The sequence below is a fragment of the Daktulosphaira vitifoliae genome, unplaced genomic scaffold (genome assembly GCF_025091365.1).
Source record: "Daktulosphaira vitifoliae isolate Bord-2020 unplaced genomic scaffold, ASM2509136v1 Scaffold_4, whole genome shotgun sequence".
Lineage (NCBI taxonomy): Eukaryota > Metazoa > Arthropoda > Insecta > Hemiptera > Phylloxeridae > Daktulosphaira > Daktulosphaira vitifoliae.
Window position 1 is genome coordinate 29,853,642 of NW_026099575.1, and position 24,956 is coordinate 29,878,597.

At 25.7% G+C, this 24,956-nt stretch overlaps 1 protein-coding gene and 1 long non-coding RNA gene across 4 annotated transcripts; one reads left to right on the plus strand and one right to left on the minus strand.

Moving 5' to 3' along the window:
* The first annotated feature begins 239 nt into the window (after nucleotides 1–239).
* On the plus strand, nucleotides 240–18,036 carry LOC126903452 (mucin-5AC-like). 2 transcript variants are annotated; one of them, XM_050681577.1, is made up of 4 exons: nucleotides 240–257; nucleotides 14,753–14,827; nucleotides 14,891–14,943; nucleotides 15,011–18,036. In XM_050681577.1, the coding sequence occupies exons 2-4, from the start codon at nucleotides 14,779–14,781 to the stop codon at nucleotides 17,243–17,245; spliced, it is 2,337 nt and encodes a 778-aa protein (XP_050537534.1). In that variant the 5' UTR covers nucleotides 240–257; nucleotides 14,753–14,778; the 3' UTR covers nucleotides 17,246–18,036. The 2 variants fall into 2 exon arrangements, with proteins under 2 accessions (XP_050537534.1, XP_050537533.1); XM_050681576.1 differs by lacking the exon at nucleotides 240–257 and adding an exon at nucleotides 5,309–5,600.
* On the minus strand, nucleotides 753–5,326 carry LOC126903480 (uncharacterized). Of its 2 annotated transcripts, none has more exons than XR_007703511.1 (3): nucleotides 5,208–5,326; nucleotides 4,692–4,839; nucleotides 753–2,157 (listed from the first exon to the last, which is right to left on the minus strand). It is a non-coding gene; the product is annotated as an uncharacterized LOC126903480 (long non-coding RNA). The 2 variants fall into 2 exon arrangements; XR_007703512.1 differs by lacking the exon at nucleotides 5,208–5,326 and adding an exon at nucleotides 4,907–5,158.
* Nucleotides 18,037–24,956: the final 6,920 nt, after the last annotated feature.

A 24,956-nucleotide genomic window follows, 5' to 3' on the forward strand; every position in this document is an offset into this window, starting at 1 on the left:
GCGTTATAAAATTTAAGAGGGGGAAAATGTCTTTGAGAATTACAGATGAATAAATACTATATTTCATTTCAAGAGCTTATTAATAATATAAATTTTATTCTAGCTTAAATGAGAAGAATATATTTACTCCAGTTTACTTAAAAAAATTACTCTTAATTTAATTTAATATTTAATATTAATAGGATGTAAAAATTTACAAAAATTAAAAGGCCATAATTGCTTCAATATTTTTAACTACCTAGTAAATTGTTTTGTTGGTAAGTATTAATTTTTATCATCATTTATTTTTCGATGTAGCCTTTTATAAAATATATATTTCATTTTTGTAAAATTACAACCTTGAGTGAGAATATTATCATCCAAGAGAGTTATTAGGGTAGGTACGTAAAATTTTTGACATAACATTGGCATAAATGGGATACTTTACTTATCGCTTTAATTATTTTATGACCATTTGCTAATTTAAGTGTGACTGTACTGAAGAAACATATTTTGTACCTATCCAAGAAATATTATTTTTTCAGCCCTCTCCCAAATTTTATACAAAATATCCGTCCATACATATTAACCAATCTCACTTTCTTTAAATAAAGTAAGTTTGTGAGAATAGAAAATTTTGTTTTATTTGTTATATTTTAAACTATACTACTATTAAGGTTAAAATCCAATTGAATAAATTATAAATATTAATTGGTATACTAAATATGAATATAATTTATAACAGTTAATAAATATAATTATTATTTTTTTAATTTCTACCCGTTTTCGGGTATTGGATACCAGTTCTTAAGGTGAACTGGTATTACTAGGGAATGAATAAATGCAGTGGTTTTCCGTTGCTCTTTGCACTGGGACACATTGTACTTTTTGCCACCGTAAAACTTAAGTATTGTCATCCATCTGTCACTACAGCGGCAGGCGTGACTTATTATTAGTTTTGTCAACAGTTAGTATGTCCATCACGCTCCAAAATATATAATACAAACATAAAAATATTAAAAAACTTAATCATTTAAAAAAAAAATTTAATTTCTTTTATAGTATGTTTTTATTTTTCACGAATAAAGTTTTTATTTTGATTACTATTTATACCTATTGGGAGAAATATGTTTCCAATACATTACATTACAGATCATTTCCAAATTTTATGACCCCTAAAATAATGATGTCGGCAGTAATTGCTCCTCTGTGTCACGACTTATATATGTGCATGCATAATTGTTCCAAAAAAATAGTAATTTTAAACCATTAAAATATTAAAATGTGTACAATAGCTTTTAAAACATTATTTATTATAAACTATTTAGATCCTGACAGTGGTGTAACCAAAGGAGGATTAAAATGGTTAAAAACTCCCTATTGGCCTTGCTAAGTCAACATTTTATGTAAAAAATCATTGATATATTTTGGTATAGCCCCCCCTTATATAAAATAAATTCAAGGTCACCACTAAATCCTGAAATGTTGCGTGATTATTTTAGCCATCTCAAAAATTGTTTGTGTTTTGACTCGGAGAATAATTCTATTATACTTATACTCCCAACTATGCCAAAAACTGAAATATCAAGTATTGGTAATATTTATTAGACATAGATTATTTTTATTTCCACTTGATGTCTTATGTAATTAAAAATTAATTTGTGTTGAATTTGTAATTTTGTAAAAAGTACATACGACGGAAGCTTTTAAGCCCATTAATGATTCTTTGTTTCTCACCATGTCTACATTTGACGCTGATGTTTCCGAAACATATTAAGAGGGAAGTGGTTACTATTATTTATTAAATATATTATACTTGACACTAATTCTGTTCAGGTGCCACAGTTTCACTTCTTCAACTCGCGCTCACTAAGACATGCCTGGCATTTTATTTTAGTTATTATGATATGTTTTCTTTTTTTGTCCTGCTCTTCGTTATCCATTGGTGACAATTGTTATTATTATGTTTCAATTCGTTAATATTTCAATATTTTTTATTGCTGAGTGAATAATGTACTGGTAGAAATGCGGATTCAGTTGCATTTCACTGTAAAACACAAGTAATTCAGCACACTCGTGCCGCTTTAAAAACACACGTACACTATCCGGACTCGAATTGACTTCTGCAAAACAAATCTGTGGAATATCAATATGCTGACATGCGTTCCACATTGAATTCTAAAAAAATTGGATTTCATTTTATAATTAATCGTAATCAGTACTTTTTAGCGCCTGCATTACTTGTTACAAGAATTTATTATTAAACATTAATTCTGACCTGATAGCAATGGAACAAGTTTTTTACTTCCTGAAATTTATTATTCTAAAATGAAATATTATCTGCTACAAACGAGATTTCAATACAAAATGTTAAAAATTAATACAATGGTTATAAAAAAAAATTGTAAAAAAATAGTTGTATTTTCTTTGTTAAATATCAATAAATTTTTATTTTGATTTGTGTTCCAGCTACATTGATTTTTCCTATATAAAAATCACTAGTATCGTTTTATGTTGCCTATACATAATATCGTAGCTAGATTTTGCAAAGCACTGGCAAACCTTTTAATTGCCAGATGGAGTGGAACCCCTCAAATTGTCAAAAAGGTTTTTCTTTTATAACAACGTTCTGAAGATCCTAATCCCTTTGTTGAACTAAATCATATTGAATATGATTTAAATTGAAAAAAATGATTAAACAATTTGTCTTGTTATGTTTTTTTAATAAAAAAAGTTATTTAATTTATGAGTACATAGAAATGTATAAGCTCAAAGCCTTAAAAATAACAATAAGACCTGAAGACCCCGGAAAATCAGCAAATTTTCACACGATGGCACTACCTTTACTTATCTTCTTTCAAATAAAAATAATTTGGATATTATTAAAGTAAATTTTTTAAATGTATTACATGACTCTTATTTTGACTAGCTTAGTAGCAATAATTATGCAGTATGGTGTTATTTCGCATAAATTTTAACAATTTTTTTAAAATACTAATCACATATTTTACTGTCTCTATAAATCTAAAGTGCTAAAAAAAATACTCATCTTGAATGCAAACAAATGTAAACTAAATACTTCCTACTTTAAAGGATATATTTAAAATAATTTTTTTAATTTTTTTCTTGGCACTATTTTTTGACGTGGTTATTAGTTTAAACTTGTTGTACACGTTTTCTATAGTAGATTTTAAATTCTACACACTTGTATGTAATCTTATTTGTATGATAAATGTCATTATGATTAATGCCATACAGATATTTTTATTGCGCACTAATACCGTGTTCAAAATAGACAACATTAGTTTTATGAATACTTTCTTTTCTATGATAACTAAATCTTAAACAGAGTGTCTTTAGTGAAAATTTAGGTTTATTACACACTAGTGAGATATTAATTTTTTTTTGTTTTATATAATATTCAATACTGAAATTACACTATTGTAACAATAGTTGAAGCAGTAACTGCTAAGAAAAATATTGGTATTGTTTAATACATATTTTTTTTTGTTAAACGGATTGTATTGTTTTTAATATCGACTGTTATCTAAAATATACTTAAGAAAAATCGTTTACAATGAAATAGTTGATTTTTCAGTGAATAGCTTTTAAAAATATAACCATCTTGCAAGCATATTGATTTTTTTTATATTTAAACTAGTTCATTAATTAACAAACGTAAGGACTTCATAGTGCTTATAAGATAAACAACGATTTTTAAATGAATTTTTTGAGAACAGTTATTTTTAATAGGATTACGCTAGGATCGTTTTTTTCTCAGGTCACTAAATATACATAATTTCGGTATGCATAATTGATAAAAAAAGAGATATATGAATCACAATATATGTTTTTTTTTAGACTAACTTTAATAATTATAAAAGTCAGTCCTCATTAGAATATAATCAGTGCTGACGCAAGGTCAGGGCACGTGCCACGGATCCTGCGTTTCACGGGGGAAGACCCATATAGCAGTTTAGTTAGGGTTTTGTTTTTTGGAGAGATATACATAAGAAAAAATTTTAATTAAAGAAATCTATTTCCTTTCGAGTCTTTCCCTATTGGCATAGAGGTCCAGCGATTATAATTTTCCCCGGAACCCAGGTTTGACTGTTTTTGTTTTTTACAAATTTATTGATGTAGTCCATCACTACTTATAAATATACACGGCCATAAAAGTTCTAAAAAATAAAAGCTTTAAATAGTAATATTTATATTGTATGTACCGATAGGTGCAAATAGGGGGATGCTTAGGTTACTTATAACACCCAAACTAAAAAATAATACCATATAAGAATATTTAAATTTTTATATGATAATATATGATTATATTTTTATAACTTTAAAGAGATATACAATTACTTATAGCAACCCAAGTTTTTTATTTTTTGTCAATGTGTACAACACAATTTAATCTAATGTATAGTTAATTATATATTAATTACATAATTCTATTATAGGTCATTGACCAGCTGTTACTGAAATTAAATTATAGCAGTTTTTTTTAAAGTGAAAGTATTTAAATATAAAACAAAATGGATAGCAAATTTTAAATATACATTTTTTGTTTAAATATTGAATTAAAAAGAGTGATATACGGATTGTATTCGAATTTTTTACTATTTTGACAGCAAAACTAACTTAAGGTTTATTATTAATAGAACTACTTTTTTTTCTAAAATATTATTTGAATCAAAATGTTGTTTAACTACCAAATGAAAAGCCGCATGCAGTAATTTTGCTCCATATACACTTCTATACATCGTCCTAACGATAGAGTGTCGTAATATGTTTCAGATGAGATACTCCGTAAACAACCATGTAATAATAATGCACACATTCTTCTATATTCATTAGCATCTACGAATAAAAAACATACTACATGTTACGTACTTATGATATTTGAGAATAGCATTAAGTAGCATACATATGAGTTACGAATTGAAACTATCGGTAGGCTTAAGGTAATACTAAAAACATTGCGCAAGATTAACGAACTTTGAATACGCTGGACGGCGGAAATTAAATCATAAAAAATGAAAAAAAAAATGGTAAATTCGAGAACAATCGAGTGACGCGTGCGGGTAAATGTCGGCGTTTGCTTTCTTCTGAACGACTACAATAATAACGAAACATAATATAATATTATTACAATTATAACAATCACGTGCACAGAGAACCAAATAAACGCGATTTGACCATCGTCGGATTTATTGACTATAGCCTACTTTCTTCTGTGGAGTGTGTTGTGTCTTCATATGTATTTGAGTAAACTGGCAAGCAGCACTGTCTCTTCGTCTCTACTATACTCATTGAAGACCGACCAATAAACCCACATTCGTTTTCGTTCGTCCAAGTCGTCACCACCGTTCTTGCAGGTCGCGTGTTCGTGATTCTTATAGTCGTTGCTGCAGTCCATCACAACAGTTACTGACCTAACAACACTCAACCGCGTTTTGAATCGTCCGGTACGGCTGTCAAAGTCCGGGAAAGTGTCTCGTGCTTGTTACTTACATAAATAGATACTCTTTTATTATTTTGTAATCCGTATTTTGTGCCGCCTTTGGATATTCCGTCCGGCCAAAAGTTATTACGCCAGCTGAAGATAAGATTGAGTTTTAGTAAGTATTAACAATGACTTTGAAAAATCTTAAAATATTTGATGAACCGAGGGGAAAATATGTAATACGTTAATGTGGATACTGCGAAGAACTGGCTAATCAGTTCAGTAAATTGGAAAACCAGTTTCGGTATGCTTGATTACCTATATCAACATGTTAAACTGCAAGAAATGAATAGAGTATAATTTCTTTATAAACCTGAACTATAATTACTGTATAACTAGAAGTACTTTATTTTAATTAACGGTTAATAATTATGTTATTTTTATAATTTCAATTTAATACAGTTGAAAGTACTCTTATTTTAAAAGTTCATATCCGGTTTGAGTTAAAATTAATTTAACATAAATATTTTATGCTCATAGGCTTTAATAATACTCATTAATTCATCTTTTTCATTACCTACTTCTTAAATCTATCCTAATCCGGGCTTTGACCATTTGATATGAAATAAAAATTATTATTCATTAAATAAATTTAAAGAATTTTGATTTTTGTAAGGTTAGACAGTATAAATTTACCAACACTTATTGATAGGAATCTGATGCGCGGTTTCTTTTTTATTCTCTTCCCTTAAAATAAAAGATAAATTTAGGTTTAAGTGTTTTTTTACTTAAAATAATTACAAATAGTTGATTTAATTAATGAAGTTATTAAATTCGCTATTCATCACATTTTTCACTCAAAGAAATTTTTAGCTAACATTTTTAGAAAAAAGATTATTTCCGAAATATTAATTTAAGGCTCATATATTCTATGTAACTTATTTTTTTTTATGTTGAACAGTTTTTTTTTATCATTCTGTTTTAAAATCAAAATTTAACTCTCACTAGCCAGAGGTCAAACCACAAAAAATCATGACCCACTTCAAAATAATTATTTTTTATGCATGAAATCTGCCTTTTACAACCTTTTTTACCTTAAGGGAAATATATCATATATAGGAGTAACAGTATGCTATAAAAAGTATGTGTTTACGTTATTTTACAATTTTTTGAGTGTGTATTTTAATTAAAGTAAATTAAATAAAGAAAAATTTCATAAATATTTTTTCATACAAATTATAACCTTGTGAATAAAGCTTAAAATGGTTAATTTTGAAAAGATATCGAAACTGATTAATGGCGTGACCAGGGTTGAATACACGGTATTAGCATTACCCCATTGACTATATTACTGTAAAAAGTGTACGACTTAGGCGCTAATAAGAGCAAAATAATAATAATATGCAAAAAACAAAATAGCTTAAATCCAAGCAAAAATCCTTTCTACGCCTCTAAAACGGATAATTTGCAAAACAAGAAGGGTAATGCTATTGCAAATCAATAAGTAGTATTAATTATTATTTTGCTTTTAGTGCCTAAAACATTTCTGCTAATGTTTAATTAGCGTTTTAAAGCCATTAAGACTTCGGAGTAAATTAATATATTAATCGTAGAACCAAATCTAATTTTTCTTTGCTATAGGTTTTACATTGAAAATAAAATTAATACCGGAGAATAGTAAATATTTTTAAATGACTAATTACATATTTATTACCATTAAAGAAAGGGTATAATTATAGTTACAGTGTAACAAAAAAATTATTAACTAGTAATTGATAATCTTCTGGAAGCGGTCAAATTTTGATAGGCACTATGATATAGTATACTATATGTTATATAAATCTATTAATTTAATTAACTAATTTTTTTTTTTTTAATGAACACGTATTATCGACCTATACAGGGTGTTCAGTAAATAAGGAAACGAATTTCTATTGTACTCATTGTTTGTAACAATTTAACTGTTTCCTAACTTACTGAACACTCTGTATACAGGGCAGTATTGCGCCCTTGGTCTTAGCCCTCCTGTCAAGAATACGATCCTGCTTATATATATATATTTCCTATGTTTTTTATTGAAGTTTATCCCAAAAATTTTCAGTCATTGGTCAATAGACAATTTTTTGTAATAGAACATGCGTATGTATAAAAAAATCAACAAATGAATTATTTTTGTACATATGTATATGTAGGAAAAATCTCACTAACTTCCGGTGAGCACGATGTTACGTTTTATTTTGTAGCATTGTTACCTAGCGTTAACGTCTCCGTAATATTATTAAAAAAAAAGTGTTACAAAATTCATTGAAATCGCTGTAGTGTATCGTTAAAAAGGATTCACTGATTACACAAAAACTACACACAACAGCTAATAAGTTTTATTCATATGTCTTTTGTCGTTACACATTTATGTTATATAAATTGGGCAAATTATTTTATTTTATAAAAATAATCTGTATCCGGTTCATTAATCAATGATATATGTTTATGTTGTTTAAGAAATGAACTTTTTAACTTACAATTAAAAATAAAATTAATTTTTTTTATAAAAAGTACATTATAATTTTAATACTGCGTTACATTTAAACTATAAAATATTATTAAATTAAACTTTAAAAATCAAGTTAACAACTTATGACTTAAAAGATAATCGTACCAATTATAAAAATAGTTATCGGTGAAAGTGAAGTTTATTTTCATTAATATAAAGAAAAAAGAAGCTACAATCACATTTTATATTTAAGTGAGTAACTCAATAATAATAACCTGTAGATTTTAGTCTTTCAATATGCTACTGGAAAAAATTATGAAGAAATTATTATTCGATTTAAACTATAATCTCTTTAGTTCCTTATATTTTTCTAGTAAGTATACCAAAATATAAAGTAAAATTAAATATCGTGTAATGTCTTATTTAAAATGAAAAATTCCCGAGGATAAATAAAATAAATAACATGTAGTAGGTACAATACTCACGATTCTTTATTTAATGATACATTGCGTTTTACAGATCTATTCCGCTTGAATTGCCTATCAATCTCAAACACGTGATTCCCAACACCTTACCATTAAATCGATCATATATTAATGCATAGTATGAATGTCCTAAAAAATATAGCATGTGTGAAGTTGTAATAATTTAATCTTAATAATATGCATTGACCTGTTCGATATAAAAATAATACATTTTCCCTTAACTTATTAGTACCGTGTTCTATATCGTGAATTCCGCTATGACCTTTTGATAAAATTACTATATTATTATCAAGTCTCAGGATAATATAAAAATAAATAATTCTGTCTTGATTATATATGGTGAAAGCATAATGACGTTATTGGATTTGTAAAACTGATTCAAAAGGAAAACATGTGTTTTACAAAGAACTGCAGTATTTCAAATTTGCCTAAAAATTTTATTCCATTTTTTTTTTTTTTTGAGGCATGAAACAACAACTAACGAGAAAGTAGATATCGAAAACCTGTGATTTAAAACATCCAATTATTCATCATTATTATTATTCCTTTATGTTATTTTTAATTCTTATGAAAATAAAAATTGCATAAAATCAATATTTTTTTATGGGTTTATATTTTGATAACTGATGTACGTTTCACATTTTTCAGCTTTTTTGCATAAGTCTAGTGTGTGAACATTTAAAAATAAATTATTAATTATTACATGATAAAAATTATTTATGATTTGAAAATTGTCTCAACATTCCCATTCGATATTTTATTAATATACAATGCACGAGTAGTGAAAACAATTTTGAAATTATCTGACTTAAACGTGACTGAGATTTTGTAGTATCAAATTATTATTGTCCTTTTAGTTGTATCATGAAAGCTTTCACTATATGGATTTCAAAAATAAATGTTATAGTAGTTATTATTATTTATATTTTACGATAGAAATTATAACTATTTTACAATTAATGTTAAAATGAAAAAACAACTATATAACTACTATTTTCTGTAGTATTTTTATAATCATTCCTTGTTCTTAGTTAACAACAATTATTCACATACATAAATCAAAATCTAGTAACCTACTGTATATCAAAACACTTCTTAAAAATATGCCTTTTACTTTTGTTATATATATTAACATTACTCGTTTAATTGTATAACGGTTAGGATATTTGAGTTGTTTATTTATTTTTATGCTAGAAAAGTAAGGATAATGGATACCATAAAATTGCATTTAAGATTTTTTATACCTTTTGAGAAGGTCAATGTCGTTGCTATTGTAATACTCAATAGTGAAAGTATAATCCTTACAGTGTACGTTTGCTGTTAATACTAAATTTGTTTTTCTAGACAATGAATTTATGTACTTAGATATTTACTATGTAAACATGTACTATACCAAGGAATTTTATTGGATAGAAATCATGATTGTTTATACCTTTTAGTCTTGGTAGGTTTTGGAAAAATTATCTATGAGTTAATTATAGGGCGGATTAAGGGGTTTTTGGCCCAATGTGTTAGAAAAAAATTCAGCCTATATCTCTATGTTCTCAAATCTAAGACATGACTTTTTTTACTCATCAATTCAATTATTTGAGGAAAATTTAATAATTTAATATTCTAAACATATTAATTAACATAAGTTATTATTATACCAATTTATTATAAATCAATAAACGTTTATGTAAATATTTGTTGTACAATATGAAAAAAAAATACATTTTTTTTAACTTCGATTCGATCTGAGAAGATATTAATTTTACAATAATGTGTTTTTTTATTTATTTATTTATTTTTTGTGTCTGTTAACATTTTTTCTCAGCTCTCAGCTCTCACCGAACCGATTTCTTTCAACAATACGCCAAATGATCACAAATCGTATTTAGTCGAAGACATTGCCCTCAAAAATTGAAAAAACTTCCCTCTTTTTCCGTAGATGGGGAAATCTCCAAAAAATTTACAAATTTATAAATCGCTAATTTTCGACATTTATTCAATTTTTTTTTTTTTTATGTCTGTTGCCACTTTTCTCAGTTCTCACTAGACCGATTTCTTTCAAAAATACGTCAAAAGATCACAAATCGTATCTAGTTGGAGACATTACCCTTAAAAATTGAAAAAAATTCCCTCGTTTCCCGAAAATGGGGGAAATATCCAAAAAAATTACAAATTTAAGTTTAATTTTATTAAAATTTAATTTTAGTTTCGCCTGAATTAAAAAAAAAAATTTACAATTATGACATTTTATAATACGCTCAACTGATTAGACTTTTAACAACATTTTGATTGTATTATAGTTAAAGTAAATCATTAACAGTGGCGCCGGATCTGGGGTCAAAGGGGGAAGTTGCACTCTTGGTCAAAACACGAGGGAGGCAAAAGTGTAATTATGTCCTCCCAATAAAATCTAACAAAAAAATTTCAACAAATCTGGATTCGTTGATTATAATTCATATAACACTACAATACTTAATTATTTAACTACTCAGATTTTAGGATTAAAAAGTGTTAATAAATTTACCTAACTCCAGTTGAATTTTAAAAAACAGTAGCACAGTGGAGTCGTGGCATAGTTGGGACAAGTATAAATGATATTTGACAGTAATTAAAATCACTATCATAAGTAACGCTTCGATGCAAATTTGTAGATAGTCTTTAATTTTAAGAAATCGGTGAATTATTTTTAAAGCAAAATTAACTATTTTTTTTTTTTTAATCAATTTGCACATAGAAAATAGGTCGTTAGTACAAATTTTTTTTTTAACTTCCAGTACATAAAATAAGCTATAATATATTTTAACATATATTTAAAAGAAACAGTATTCCCGGAACATTTTCAAAACTTAAGTTGAAAAAGTTCTACTTTTTATACAAATTTTCAAGTTTTCAAAAAGTCAAACCTACTTTTCTTAATTTTGAAGAGGCAAAATAATCAAAATAAGTACAAATTTATAGTTAATGTAAATTTTATATATTTATTTATGGACTCATAACAAATCCATATAAGGTATTTTAAAATCAAAAAAAAAAAAATAATAAAATTTGAACACAAAAATTGTATGTTATTTAACTACGACAGCCATTTTCAATGAGAAGATTGGTCGTCAGGAAAAAATAGTTAAAAAATAGTTTCGGCGTCCCTGTCATTATCATTAAAATTAATTAAGTTTTGAATATTTCAAATGTAGAATATTTTTTAAAACACCAAAAATTACTTAGAAATAATTACTATGGTTTACTTTAAGTTATCTATTATAATAAAAATGCAAAAAAAATATTGATCTTTTCTGATTATTTATAGTAAATTGTAATTTTAAATTTCCTGACTACATATTCATCTTAACAATATTACTTTTTTAATTCTCATAAAATTTTCTATTCAATTATGTATTAAGAGTAGATTATATCTCAAATTTTTTATTATCAAATTATCTGAAACTAAAAAGATAAAATCGGAAGTGACCAATTTTTTTAAAAGTTTGCCAATTTAAGATTATTTTATAATAATGTAAACTACAATAAAAATAAAATAAAAAAATATTTTATTCTTTAGAGAATATTCTCAAAAAAGATTTTGACGGTAATTTTACATCATTAATTATTACTGCTATTTGTATTAATTATTAAATTTAAATTTTTACTTTCATATTAAATCTAAAAATAATAAATGGTATTAAATTTATATACCAACTATCTGTTAATGAATACGATTTTAAAAAATTTTTATTTGTCATGATAATCATTAATATTTAAATGTAACTTGATATCACAGAAAAAAGTCGTAATTCAAATTTATATTTTATTAAGTTACGTAATATTCTACATTCTGAAATTTATTTATACCCTCCCACAGTGGTTCAAGTGGGAAAAACTACGAGGGGGGACTATAGTTCCTAAAAATGAGGAGCCACGCCGAATAGTCTCCCTTCTTCAAAGGCTAAAAATGATATTGATCATAATAGGTAAATAGACTTACTTAGTAATAAAAATTATCTCAATAAAGGAATAGATTAGTACCAACCTAGAATTTTTGTTATTTCATTAAAAATCAATTAGAAATAAATATTATGAAAACACATCACAAAGTATCAAAATTATAATAATCCCAAACACATAAATAACAATAATTATTTGTACAAACATATTTTTTATGATAACCTTATGATATTTTTTTACGTGCTTGAACCAGAATAACATTTAGGTAGGTATTAAAAACTACCTTTTGACACACATGACTTATGTTACAACATTTATATCTATATCACTAATTTATAATTTGTACATATTCATGCAAGCAGACGTTAATTATTAATATAAAATTCATGAACCAATATGAATTTTTTAACTAGACACGATAATGTAAATTTAATAAACTAATAAATATGTTGAAATATATTAACATAAAAAATGAATAATACTTAATTAAAATCCCAACATTCAGGAACGTCTAATTTAATCTCTGTTAATTTTATTTTAGCCAAACAGCTGTTCACAGAAATAATAATTTCACTAATTTGCTTGTTTGTTCAATATTTGGACTAGATAAATTAACATCAGTCTTTTTAATCTTTGTAAAGTCATACTTCAAAAGACTAGTCATAGTTATTACAAACAAGTTATTACGTCATATAATATTATTTATTTATAAGATCTATGTATAAAACTTATTATTATAAGTTATCAACTTATCAGTTAATCACCACGGTTGAAGATTATTGACTACAGTTTATACTCTAAGACCGGACTCCAAGTATTTAAATTACCACGGTCTCATCATAAAATTCGTATAATTTCATAATTTTAGTTCTTCTACAATTATTTTTTTGAAATTGTGACTATTCGAATAAATTTCTTATATTAACGTTTTACACTCTTCAGTGCTCAAAATTAAAGCGTCCCCCGGCCTTTTTGGGATTTGACTTAAAAGGAACGCTAAATTACACTCCAAATAAGAATGGAGACTCCGTCCCTCCTCACTTTAACCAATACCCTCCCATAATTAATCTTAAATATGTTACTGCTGTGTTGGGGCATATTGGGACAAGGAATGAAATAAAAAGATTATTTAAAAATAGATAATGAAAATTTAAAAATAATTTTTATTTTTAGAGATATTCAGTGGCAAACGATAAAAGAATCATTCTGGACATATAACGCTTTATACACTGCTTTGATTTTTTTTGTTTGATTTTGAAAGAACATAAATTTTTAGTTATTTATGTAATATATTATAGAAATTCACTTTTATTTAATATTTAAAAACTAGTTATTAAACTATATGATTCGAATAACTTATTATATATATATATTTCATTATATTTGAATGCATCGATGTATTTTGACTATCGGTTTACTCACTATTATCCAAAAATGACAATTCACATATTTTCAATTATCCAATAACACGTACAACTCTACGTTAGATATTTTGTTCACTTTCTTTTCTTTTATATTCGTGATCATTTATTATGAAAAAATGACATATTTTTTATAATTACAAGTAGAAAAGAAAAATTAAAATTGAAGTAAAAAAAAAAAGGATTGAAAGTTATATTTCAATCGAAAATATTATTTAGCAAGATATTTTAATATTATTAATAAAATTTCATAATACTTAATAATTTTTATAAAAATTAAACATTTAGTAAAATAAATGTTCTCTTACTACCAGATGCACTGAATTAAAATATATCAGGTGTGATATAAACAGGATAACTACCAAAAAACCAATATTTTAATGTGATTTAGATTAATCACATAATCTAATGTTTATTATACTTTGATGTAGGGCGAAGATAGGCAATACAATTTACATACCTACGAATGAATTCATTTCACCTTTTTTAATTGAGTATTTTCCTATTTATTATTATATAATTTATTTTAAAATTATAATATTCAATTAATAACATGACAAAAATTGTAGTATAAAATAAAATATTAATATTATCATAAAAAATTCTAGAAGGGTGCGTGATGTATCATAATCTCTCTCTCTAGCAAAATTTAATCATTTTAATTGATAAATTTTTAATATAAAAGGATATTACTAAAAATAATTACTAAAATAAAGGTTGCACAATTTTAAAAACTTTATTCAAATGGCAAAACTAAATGTTTACTACTCTATACTTTTAGTGTCGTAACCTTTGGTCTTATCATTCATTATAATTTTACATTAATAATATTCATTTAAAAAGAAAACTTGAAGATTAATAGAACGTTAAGATAGTGTTTACTAAATAAGATAATATAATTTTTTGAATGAATTTTGATTAAATGTCAATTATTTAATTTTTTGTTTATGTTAACTCAAAGGATATAAATATATATATTTTTTAATTAACAATTTTTCAGGAGTAAATGGGTTTAACAAAAATACAATGAGTGTAAGGATTTCTACTTGTTGGATTTCTCTCAACATTCTTTTAGGTAATTATTTCTGTTTTATAAATGGTCATAAAAATTGTAATACTTATATATTTTATTTTAAAGGAATTGTTGTCATTGTCGCAAGTGAACACTTTTATTTGCCAAAGGAAAATAATGTAAATTCATTTTGAAAAATTATTGTTAAGACTATAATTGTAGATTTTAACTATACAATTTTTTCAGGTGTTTTCCAATGATTTGCAAGATGACTGGGTACCTGTACCTAGTGCTGACAAACGTTCTACTAGATTAAGTCATCCTCATACGCCAAACATTCACATAACTCCTACAGTTAGGTTTAGCAGTAGACCATCTATCCAACAAATGGATGATGCAGCGTCGAACAAAGTCGAAGTATTTGCCCCACCACCTCCATCTATTCTTGGATCTTTTAGTGAATTCGGCCATGCTACAATAGAAGCACGAGAACCGGCTCATATGTTGAATTTTAGACCTAGCTATAATTTTGATAGACAATACGATGAAGGAAATGATCGTCGTTATCAACAAAACGAACATCAAGAAATTCAGGATGAACAAAAACCATTGGCTATTTTTGGGTTTAATGCCCAACAAAGACATCCTCAAAATTATCATAGAGCACCCCTGCAATCACAACCTCAGTTTTTTCAATATCAAACTAATCACAAATTACCCGTGTACAAAGAGTCACAAACTTTAAAAGAAACACCTAAGCGTGTTGTACAACATTTTGTTTCCAATGATCATATATATTCACGACCCATTAATAAACAAATATATTCTGAACAACGACCAAAGACTTATCAAATCAATACAGCAGAAACTTCTGCCGTTCATCAACAGCAATTTATTAAATCAACTACGGAAAATCCGTACTTCCAGAAATACCCTGGCCACGTTGATAATCAAAAGTTATTCCCACAAATTTCAAATTTTGCAAGGCCCTTTGAACAACCTAGTGACCATAACGTTTATATTAAACCAAATCAATTTATTCATAACTTTAATGTAGGTTCAGAAGTTAGATTCGGACAAGAATCGGATACAATTAAAACCACCGCACCACCGATCGATCTATCATCTGCTTTTACACATCCCTCGACAAGACCTTTCAGTAGATTCCCAACACCTCCTACTAACAATCCAGAACTATTCCGTATATTTCCTGTAAAAGAGGTAAATGCATTGCCGACATTTTTACCAACGCCCTCTACATTCAATCTGAGTGACACTTGGCATTCTAATTATGGCTTATCCCATTATAACAAAGACATAATAACTGGTTCTGAAGAATTCAATGAAGGAAGTGAAGAACAAGACGAAACTGAATCTATAGAACAGTATGGCTTTTCTAAACATCCACAAATTACCACTACAACCACAGAACCACCACCTCCACCAATCAGACCTTTACGTAGAAAAAAACCATCCAAAACAAGAACAACCACAGCAATACCGGAGGAAGAATATGAAGCACCACAACAAGAGGAAGATTCGACTACTTCGTATTATGAACCTGAACTTGTACTTAACAAATATAAGAAAAAGAAACCATTGCCATCATCATTGTACTCTTATAATAGATTGAGAGATCCCGATGATAAGTTAATGAACAATAATGTTGAGCAACAAGAATCGTTCTCGCCACCAACCACAACTTCAACGACTACAACTACTACTACAACGACAACTCAGCCAAGTACTACTACAGAATCGGACTCATTAGCTCTTAGAGTGAGAACAAAACCTAAGTACGGAAACGGAACTCGTCCAAGATTCAGTATTAAAGATTATAAAACCTCAACATCAACACCATTAACAATAATGACTACTGCAAAAGTAGTTCCACAATCTTCACCAACTCGTCGGACTACAATCACTACCACTAGCACTACGCAAGACCGGGAAGTGTCAGAGCAAACAACCACTAGAAAAACTTATAAACTACGCGCTCGACCAAATCGGTTCAAGTCAACAAGCACATCGACCACTGAAGAACCACAAATTGAACCAGAAACAACGACTATCGAAAGAAGAATAGTTTATCGAGCTAAGTATAAACCAGGTAAATATAATCGTCTGAGGACAAGTACTGAGTCAACTTCAGAAAATGCACCAATAGAAGAAACTGAAGAGCCACAACCAGCTGAAACTTCCAAACCGACTATGGTTTATTCTGCCAAAAGACGAACGCTTCCTAAATTGCCAACAACAGAGGCTGAAACTAACGTGATCCGACGTAGTTCTGTTGCAATAAATGAAAAACCTGTTGAAACTATGCATGTCGCATCTTCAGAAGATGTAGACTATATTGTTACAAGCACTCTAGAACCAACTAACCATAAATATTATTCCTTTGCGCCCGAACGGCCCCTATTACCAATTGAGGCTTTCTTTCAATCTTCATTCACCGGGAAAAGACATAATATAAGATAACTACAAAATTCGCATTTTATTGATTCGAGAAATAAAATGTATTTTTATTTCATTTTCTCATCTATGATATTGCCTCTAATTACTCAAATATTTATAAATAATATGTATATTCATTATACATATATATTATATATATACTCAATCTAATTGTTTTATATTCACTATAGGATCTAAATTCAAAATCACTTGATATTATTGAAAATTACATCCATTTATAATACCCGAGTTAAATATTTTTAAACTAAAGATATTTTTTTTTTAATTTTAAAAGTAATGAAAACACAATTATTTGTTTAAATTAGACAAATTTTATGAATGATGTTTAAGGCATTTTAAAAAATTTAAATAATGGGAATAGAAATCAAAAAATAAAAATTATAGGAAATAATTAATGGATTATTTTATGTACATAAATATTATGAATAATTTTGTTAAATATTTTTTTTATTTTTTTAACTATATAGTAGTTTTTGGACTAGAGATCCATTATAAATTTTAAATTTCGTTCTAAAAATGAATGATTGTTAAACCTTGGCATAAACTTACATATGTAAAATATTTACTATATATATTTTTTATAGAATACCTTAGTCAGAATTTTTATTTCAAACTTGATTTTTAAAAAATGTAAATAATATTAGGTCAAACGTTTAGTGAGTAATTTATCATAATTTTTAAATTTCTATGTATTTTAATTATTTATTAAAAAAAAATTTATACTAAAAATAAACATTCTTCCTTATAGAGATATAATAATTTGATTATATAATAAAAATTTGTTGAAAATTTTATGTAGATGTTATTTAGTTGATTCTATTAAAAAATATCAGCAGCTGATGTTTATTTTATAGAAATAAAAATGGTCGATATTAGCAAAAATTTACCTTGATACAACATTAAATATATATGATGTTGAGAATTGTAAATTGAAATATGTTTCTTCTATTTCTTATACAAAATTTATATTTAAATCGAACAATAATTAATTTTATAACAGACACTAGAAATAAAAACAAAAAAATGTATGTAATAAGTGTAATTTTAATAAAAGAAAATATTTTTAAAAATATATGAGCGTTTAAAGACATTTGAAGCATCCCTTAATAAATTGCATTGAAAAGCTAATATTTTATTACATTTTTAAATCTAATATTCCATTTTTATGCTTTGATTCATGCATTGAATATATCTATTATTTTTATAAAACGCTCATATTAATTCGTGATTATACTAATATATCATATATTTTGTTTGTCCAAATTTGTAATTTTTTTGTATCAGAAAAAACTTAAGAAAATACGATAAGAATTATGTTTAGAAATTTTTTTACATTGGACGAAATTATCCAAAAATTCCTCCTCGTCAGTATATTATTTTTAATATACACGTTTATTTTACACATGAATAGTGTGTAAAATTGATCGTACCTTCCAAATAAAGCAATGAGCAAAAGAAACTATTAAAAAACAATAGTTACTTGTTGCTTCATTATCAAATAAAAAGCACATTTTTCAGCCTCTGAAAAGTCTGAAAAGCCAATAGTCACAAAGTAGTAATTAAAAAATTTAATTAAATTAATAAAAGCCAGCACAATGGGGACATGGTATAGTTAGGACAAGTGTAGAACATATACAGGGTGATTTTTTTATCATATCCCACTGAATTACTTATAGAATAATAATAATTAAAATTTTTTTTTTTATTACTATCTTTAGTTACACATTATTCTTGAATTATTAACTATGTAATACTTTTTAAGTTCATCCCTTATGCCTGGTAAGGGTGTCAACTTTGTTTTTTTAAATGGTAACACATATTTTTAATTTAATAAAATGTTTGAGTTTTTAATTCAATAGTAAATGGCATTTGAATTTTTAATGAAACTTTATTTGTTTATTAGATATAAACATTTAAAGTTTCAAATTTTTGAGTTAATATATAGGTATAATACAAGGGAATACAAATACAGGTAGCTAATTGGTTTTTTATGATATTGCTATCACAGTCACGCATTGTTTATTATCAAATATGACTATCAATAGATATACTTTTTGCATTGTCAGTTAGTGTATTTATAAACTCACAACAATGTACCTTACTATCATTGATAATAACAATGCTGTGTACCTGCTAATATCGATGTCATAAAAAACCAATTAGCTACCTGTATTTGTAATCCCTTGTGTATTATACCTATATATTAACTCAAAAATTTGAAACTTTAAATGTTTATATCTAATAAACAAATTAAGTTTTATTAAAAATTCAAATGCCATTTACTATTGAATTAAAAACTCAAACATTTTATTAAATTAAAAATATGTGTTACCATTTAAAAAAACAAAGTTGACACCCTTACCAGGCATAAGGGATGAACTTAAAAAGTATTACATAGTTAATAATTCAAGAATAATGTGTAACTAAAGATAGTAATAAAAAATTTTTTTAAATTATTATTATTCTGTAAGTAATTGAGTGGGTTATGATAAAAAAATCACCCTGTATATCAGTAATAACATTTCAGTAAAATAACTATGATAAAAAAGTATTCTTGCCAATTTGTAGAGAGCGATTAATTTTTAAAAGAAATTGCGAATTTGTTAACTTTAATAGCTGATTTCTCAGATTTCTCACAGTGAGGTCGCGACTTAGTTGAAGGAAATTTTGATGATATCTAACAGTGATTATTATAACTACCATAAAAAAACGCTTTGATGCGAATCTGTTAGGTTTCACAATAATTTATATATTTTTAATTTTACAATTTCTATGTTTTATTGATATACTCAAATATTAATGCTTATTAAATTATTTGCTTTATTGAAAATGAAGTAATATTTTTGTAAAATTTGCGGTACTTGTAATAGTAATTTTTTACTTTGGCGACTGAATTCTTATATTAGAACAAACGTCCGGACAAAGTATTTTTTTAATATTTTAGTACACTTTAAAAGCTTTAATTTTGTATATGTTAAAAGTTATTCCGGAATATTTTCAAAAATTCAGTTGATTAAATTTTTTGTATGCTTGGGTAATTTCTTTTAAATCTATCTTGTATTTAGCTTTCCTATTACATTTTCATAGAAAATAAAAGTTTAAAAACTAAGTTAATACACGGTAGTATGATTTTCAATACTGATAAATTCAACTAAATTGAAATCATGGTAAAAGTAATACCTTCTCAACTTCGCATAGGTAGTAAAAAATTAATATTTAGCCGAGAAGAAACTTTAAGATATAAATAATTTTTTTTTTTTCAAATTTACAATGCCGATAGGTTTAACTATATGCAAATTGAGTTCTTTAAATGTAAGCCAAAAAAATTGGTCCAACTGAGATATTTTATGGGCAATGATTTTTGGTTGAATGTGAAAATTTATTAATATAAATGAATAATTACGTTATAGATACAATTTTGAAATTGTCTGTTAATAAAAGTGTATCTAAGGGGGTGAAGGGAACACATTGTACCAAATTTATTTATGATTAATAGCCATGTCAAAAATCATAAATAAACTTCTAACTGTTGGCTTTATAATTGAATATTGAAGATTCTATCTTCACAAAACATTTAACTTTGTAGCATTAAGTCAATGTATTAGTTATTATATATTTTTTACATCATGTAATATTTTTATTTATGTAAATTTAACAAACAGTTAAACTACGATCACGTTTTTAAAAACATTGTTTATAATAGTGCTTTATTAATTACACGAGTATATATGCAAATATATAAATAGACTCGAGATGATTATGAGATAACGATTTTACTATATTTATAATAGTGAAAAAAATTATTATATGAGATGTTTAAATTTGTATTATAATAATTATTTTTTTAATAATTACATAGGTAAACAGTTATGGTCCAATTAGTAGCTATCTTGAAGACAGGCTTTTTCTATCAAGGTTATTTTAGATGTTTGAAGTATTATACTTTCTCCGTTGCGTCTGTTCGGAAATGGCTTTCACTGTGTAAAATTAAATACTTGAGAAATGTTTTCGGTGAATTGAAATAAAGTGCCAATGACTTTGATGTATCACTACTGTTAATACGCTTATTGCTTAGCCATGTATGCCGTACAGGAATTTCTATTAATCTATTCGTTATAGTAGTTAGTTAAATCTCAAAAGTTTTTACTTGTGATATTTTCTTAATTTTTTTAAAATGAAACAACTGCGGACGACAAAATAAAACCATTTATTTATGTAATAAAGCTTTTAGAGTATTAAATGTAGGCAAAAAGGTGTATTCAAATATTTTATAAATACATAACGTGTATTTATTCAAATGTGAATAGTATGATTCTTATTTTTTCGTCAGAGTACTATTCATTTGTGTGAATTAGAATGTAAATACAATAATTGATTTAAGTTGTGAATTAAATAAAACATCAACCCATTACACATTTATTACCTTCCTTAAATTAAACATGTCAGTTTAAGCAGTCGTGATTTAACTCTCACTTTTTAAATAAAATTATTAAAATTTACGTCACAAAACATAACTTTGTAATTGTATGTACTATTTCATAAATAAATATGTTCGCTAATAATATTAATTAAAAATTTGTTTTTCAACAAGTGAGAAATTATATTTTAATTAAACAAAAATATAATTTTATTGACATGATCGTTAATATTCTATCTGAGGAACATTTTCAAATGTATTAATGATTTTATCAAATTTATCAACTTGTAACATTTTTTTATGATTATATGTTATTAATTAGGCTTTATTGATAATTTATGAAACAAATATTATGAATGAACAATTCAAAATAATTAATGAGAAAGATAATTACAATTTTTAATCTAGAAGGCGAGGATATTAGCAAATACTTCTCTCTTTTAATAAAAAGATACATTTATTTTAAAACAATGAAATTCATACTATTCATTTTTCTTCTTAATATATCCTCGCTATAATAAAAAATGTACGCACAAATTTCTTAATGCATTTTTATTAAAAAAAAAAATGTGTACATTTTCATAACACAAGGATAATAGCCAATTTACTGTCTGAAATATTTATGTAATTTTCATATGGAATTTCAACTATAGATTCATATTTTTTCCATTACGTCTAGTTTTTAAGATAATTATTATTAATAAATAATAAGTTAAAACATAAAAAACTGTAAACAATTTTTTTGTACTATTTTTAGTGAAATTTGATTATTTAAAAATAATGTGTTCAAAATTTGAAGCATATCGGTTAAATTCAACCGTTTATATAGATTTCAGTTAGATTTGAGTTTGATGAGTATTTTTTAGAAATAAACTAACTTTCTCCTTTAATAAATTTTGAATCAATTTTATAATTATGAAATTGTTATCAATAGATAGATAATTTTGTAAGAAATTATAGAATATAAATTTTTTCATTACATGAAAAGTGCAATTATGAAAAAATATAAATTCAAAGATTTCTAATAAGACTACAAGTTAATTTTTAGAAATTTTTTTATAGTTTTTGCGAGTTTAGAAAAAAAAATTAACAGCATTATGTGCTTTTTAATTCTTAAGACAAGGTTGTAATTAGATTTGTTTTGTATTACACTTGGTCACACAATTTTGAAATCATAACAACCAATTGAATTATAATTTTTAAACGTCTTTTTTCTTAAGTATCAAAATATACATATAACTGTTAATTTTTTTTTTATCCCGCAAATACTGTACTAAAAAAATGTTATGACATTATAATAGTTTAATTAGAACTTAATTACTAATTAATACTTATTTTAAAAACTAAATGTTATGAAAAAAATCAGAATCTAAACCTCCCACTAAGACGAAGTCTCAAATATACTGCTGTAACGAGGCTGACAAAAGGGTAAAGCCACTATCGCAATTGTTCAGAACCCTGCCCTAAAAAACCTCATAAACGTAGATGAAAAAAATGGTCATTTTTAATAAACAAATAAATAAAAGGAGCTTTGCATTATCTATCGCCGGAAAAATAATAAGTATTCTTCTTTTTCCTCTTCTTAATTCCAATTACTGGTGTCGGCCACCCTTATCCTAAACTTCTGGAAAAATAATAATAGTAATTTAGAAAAATATGAACTGTAGTAAAATATTTACTAATTATATGTATAGATATTAAAAAACAATTGAGGTTTACAGCAATTCTTTATATTAGTTTAAGTATAAAAAATAAAATGCAATGCAATAAAAGTAAAATATATTTAATATATATTAATTAATATATTAATATATTGTCTGGCACAAATTAATAGTTTTTGAAAATAACGTTAAACAAACATAAAAAATAAAATAATAATATTAATATTAGTAATATACATTGACATATAGGATATTTGATACCTGAAGTATTTATTAGATAATTATCTCAGTTTAAATAAATTATTGTATAGATTAGCTACAAGGAGTCTAAATGTCGACCGATATGATCAATCCGGAAACGACGCTAGTAAAATCAGTTCAGTTTCCGAGTTACGTAACTAACACAGAGCGTTTCGTTTTCTATGGAACTGATACACTGTGTCAAATATAGCACAATTATGCAATAAATATTGTCCAGGTCTGACCATAAAGCATGTGGTTTCATCTAAAATCCGATAAAAAATTTATGATTTTCATAATAATACAGAAATATTCTTAATTTATGACTATAACAAACCGAATAATTAAAACCTCTATGATAAATAGCCTTTTTTTTTAAAGTAATTTGATCAGAATAAAAAATTAATTAAATAAGAATTTAAAGTGTCTCAATCATAGTGCTTTAGTATTTCTGAAGACGTTTATAGCAAGTAAGATAGCGTGTTATCAAACATTAGGACTTGTAAAATAAACATTTTTAAAAAAATTTTAAAGTCTTCATTTAATTATGGATTATCTATATTTACAATGTCTAATTAAGATTCAAACTCTTAGAGACTGAACCTTTTATATTACCACTACTTTTAATGAATATTAACTTAAAGTTGACTTATTGGAGGGACTAACTTAAAATTTGTTTATGCCCTTCCTATATTCATCAATATATCCTTTGTCTTATGAAATAAATCTCAAATCAAAATTGTATTAATATTTTAAAAGTTCACAGCACGAGGGAGTTACCCAGAAAGAGGTATCTTCCCTGTTATCCTCCTCGAAGAACATAACGTATTAAAAATATAATTTTGAGTAGATAGTAAATTTTTTCTAAACCTCTTCGCACTATAAATAAATCTTAGACATCCACTGCATGTCACAATCTCAATCAGTAAATAGTCACGAAATAATGTGAAATCAATCGAATTATAAAATATTTATGAATATTTTACAATGGAATGAATTTTAATAGAACATAATATGGTATTTTTTAATCGGATATGTCATAATAATCATATCTATGATCTGGCGTCAAAATTTGCTGAGTTCAAATAATATAACAAACTAAAATTCTTAAACATTTTTTTTTATATATTAAGCTGTGTCCTTAGAATCAATTTTTTTATAATACAAATATTAAAGAAACAATTTAAACGAATTTAAATGTTAGATTTTCTTTATTTTATTTCTTTATCTAATCATTTTTTTTTTATTAAGCTGTAGAAAAAATAATAACTAATCTAAATTTTAAGCAGTTACTTTCCAAATTAATTTCTTCCTTTCTAAGTAGGGAATACAAATAAAAACTACTTTTACTAAGTAATTATTATGCAATTTCACAATAAGCTTATTATGGAAGTAG

Excerpts from the sequence above, each read along its gene's own strand:
- LOC126903452 (XM_050681577.1), top strand. The coding sequence starts at position 14,779 with ATGAGTGTAAGGATTTCTACTTGTTGGATTTCTCTCAACATTCTTTTA. Across the intron at positions 14,828-14,890 it reads TTCTCTCAACATTCTTTTAG|GAATTGTTGTCATTGTCGCA; the intron begins GTAATTATTTCT and ends TTTATTTTAAAG. Across the intron at positions 14,944-15,010 it reads ATTTGCCAAAGGAAAATAAT|GTGTTTTCCAATGATTTGCA; the intron begins GTAAATTCATTT and ends CAATTTTTTCAG.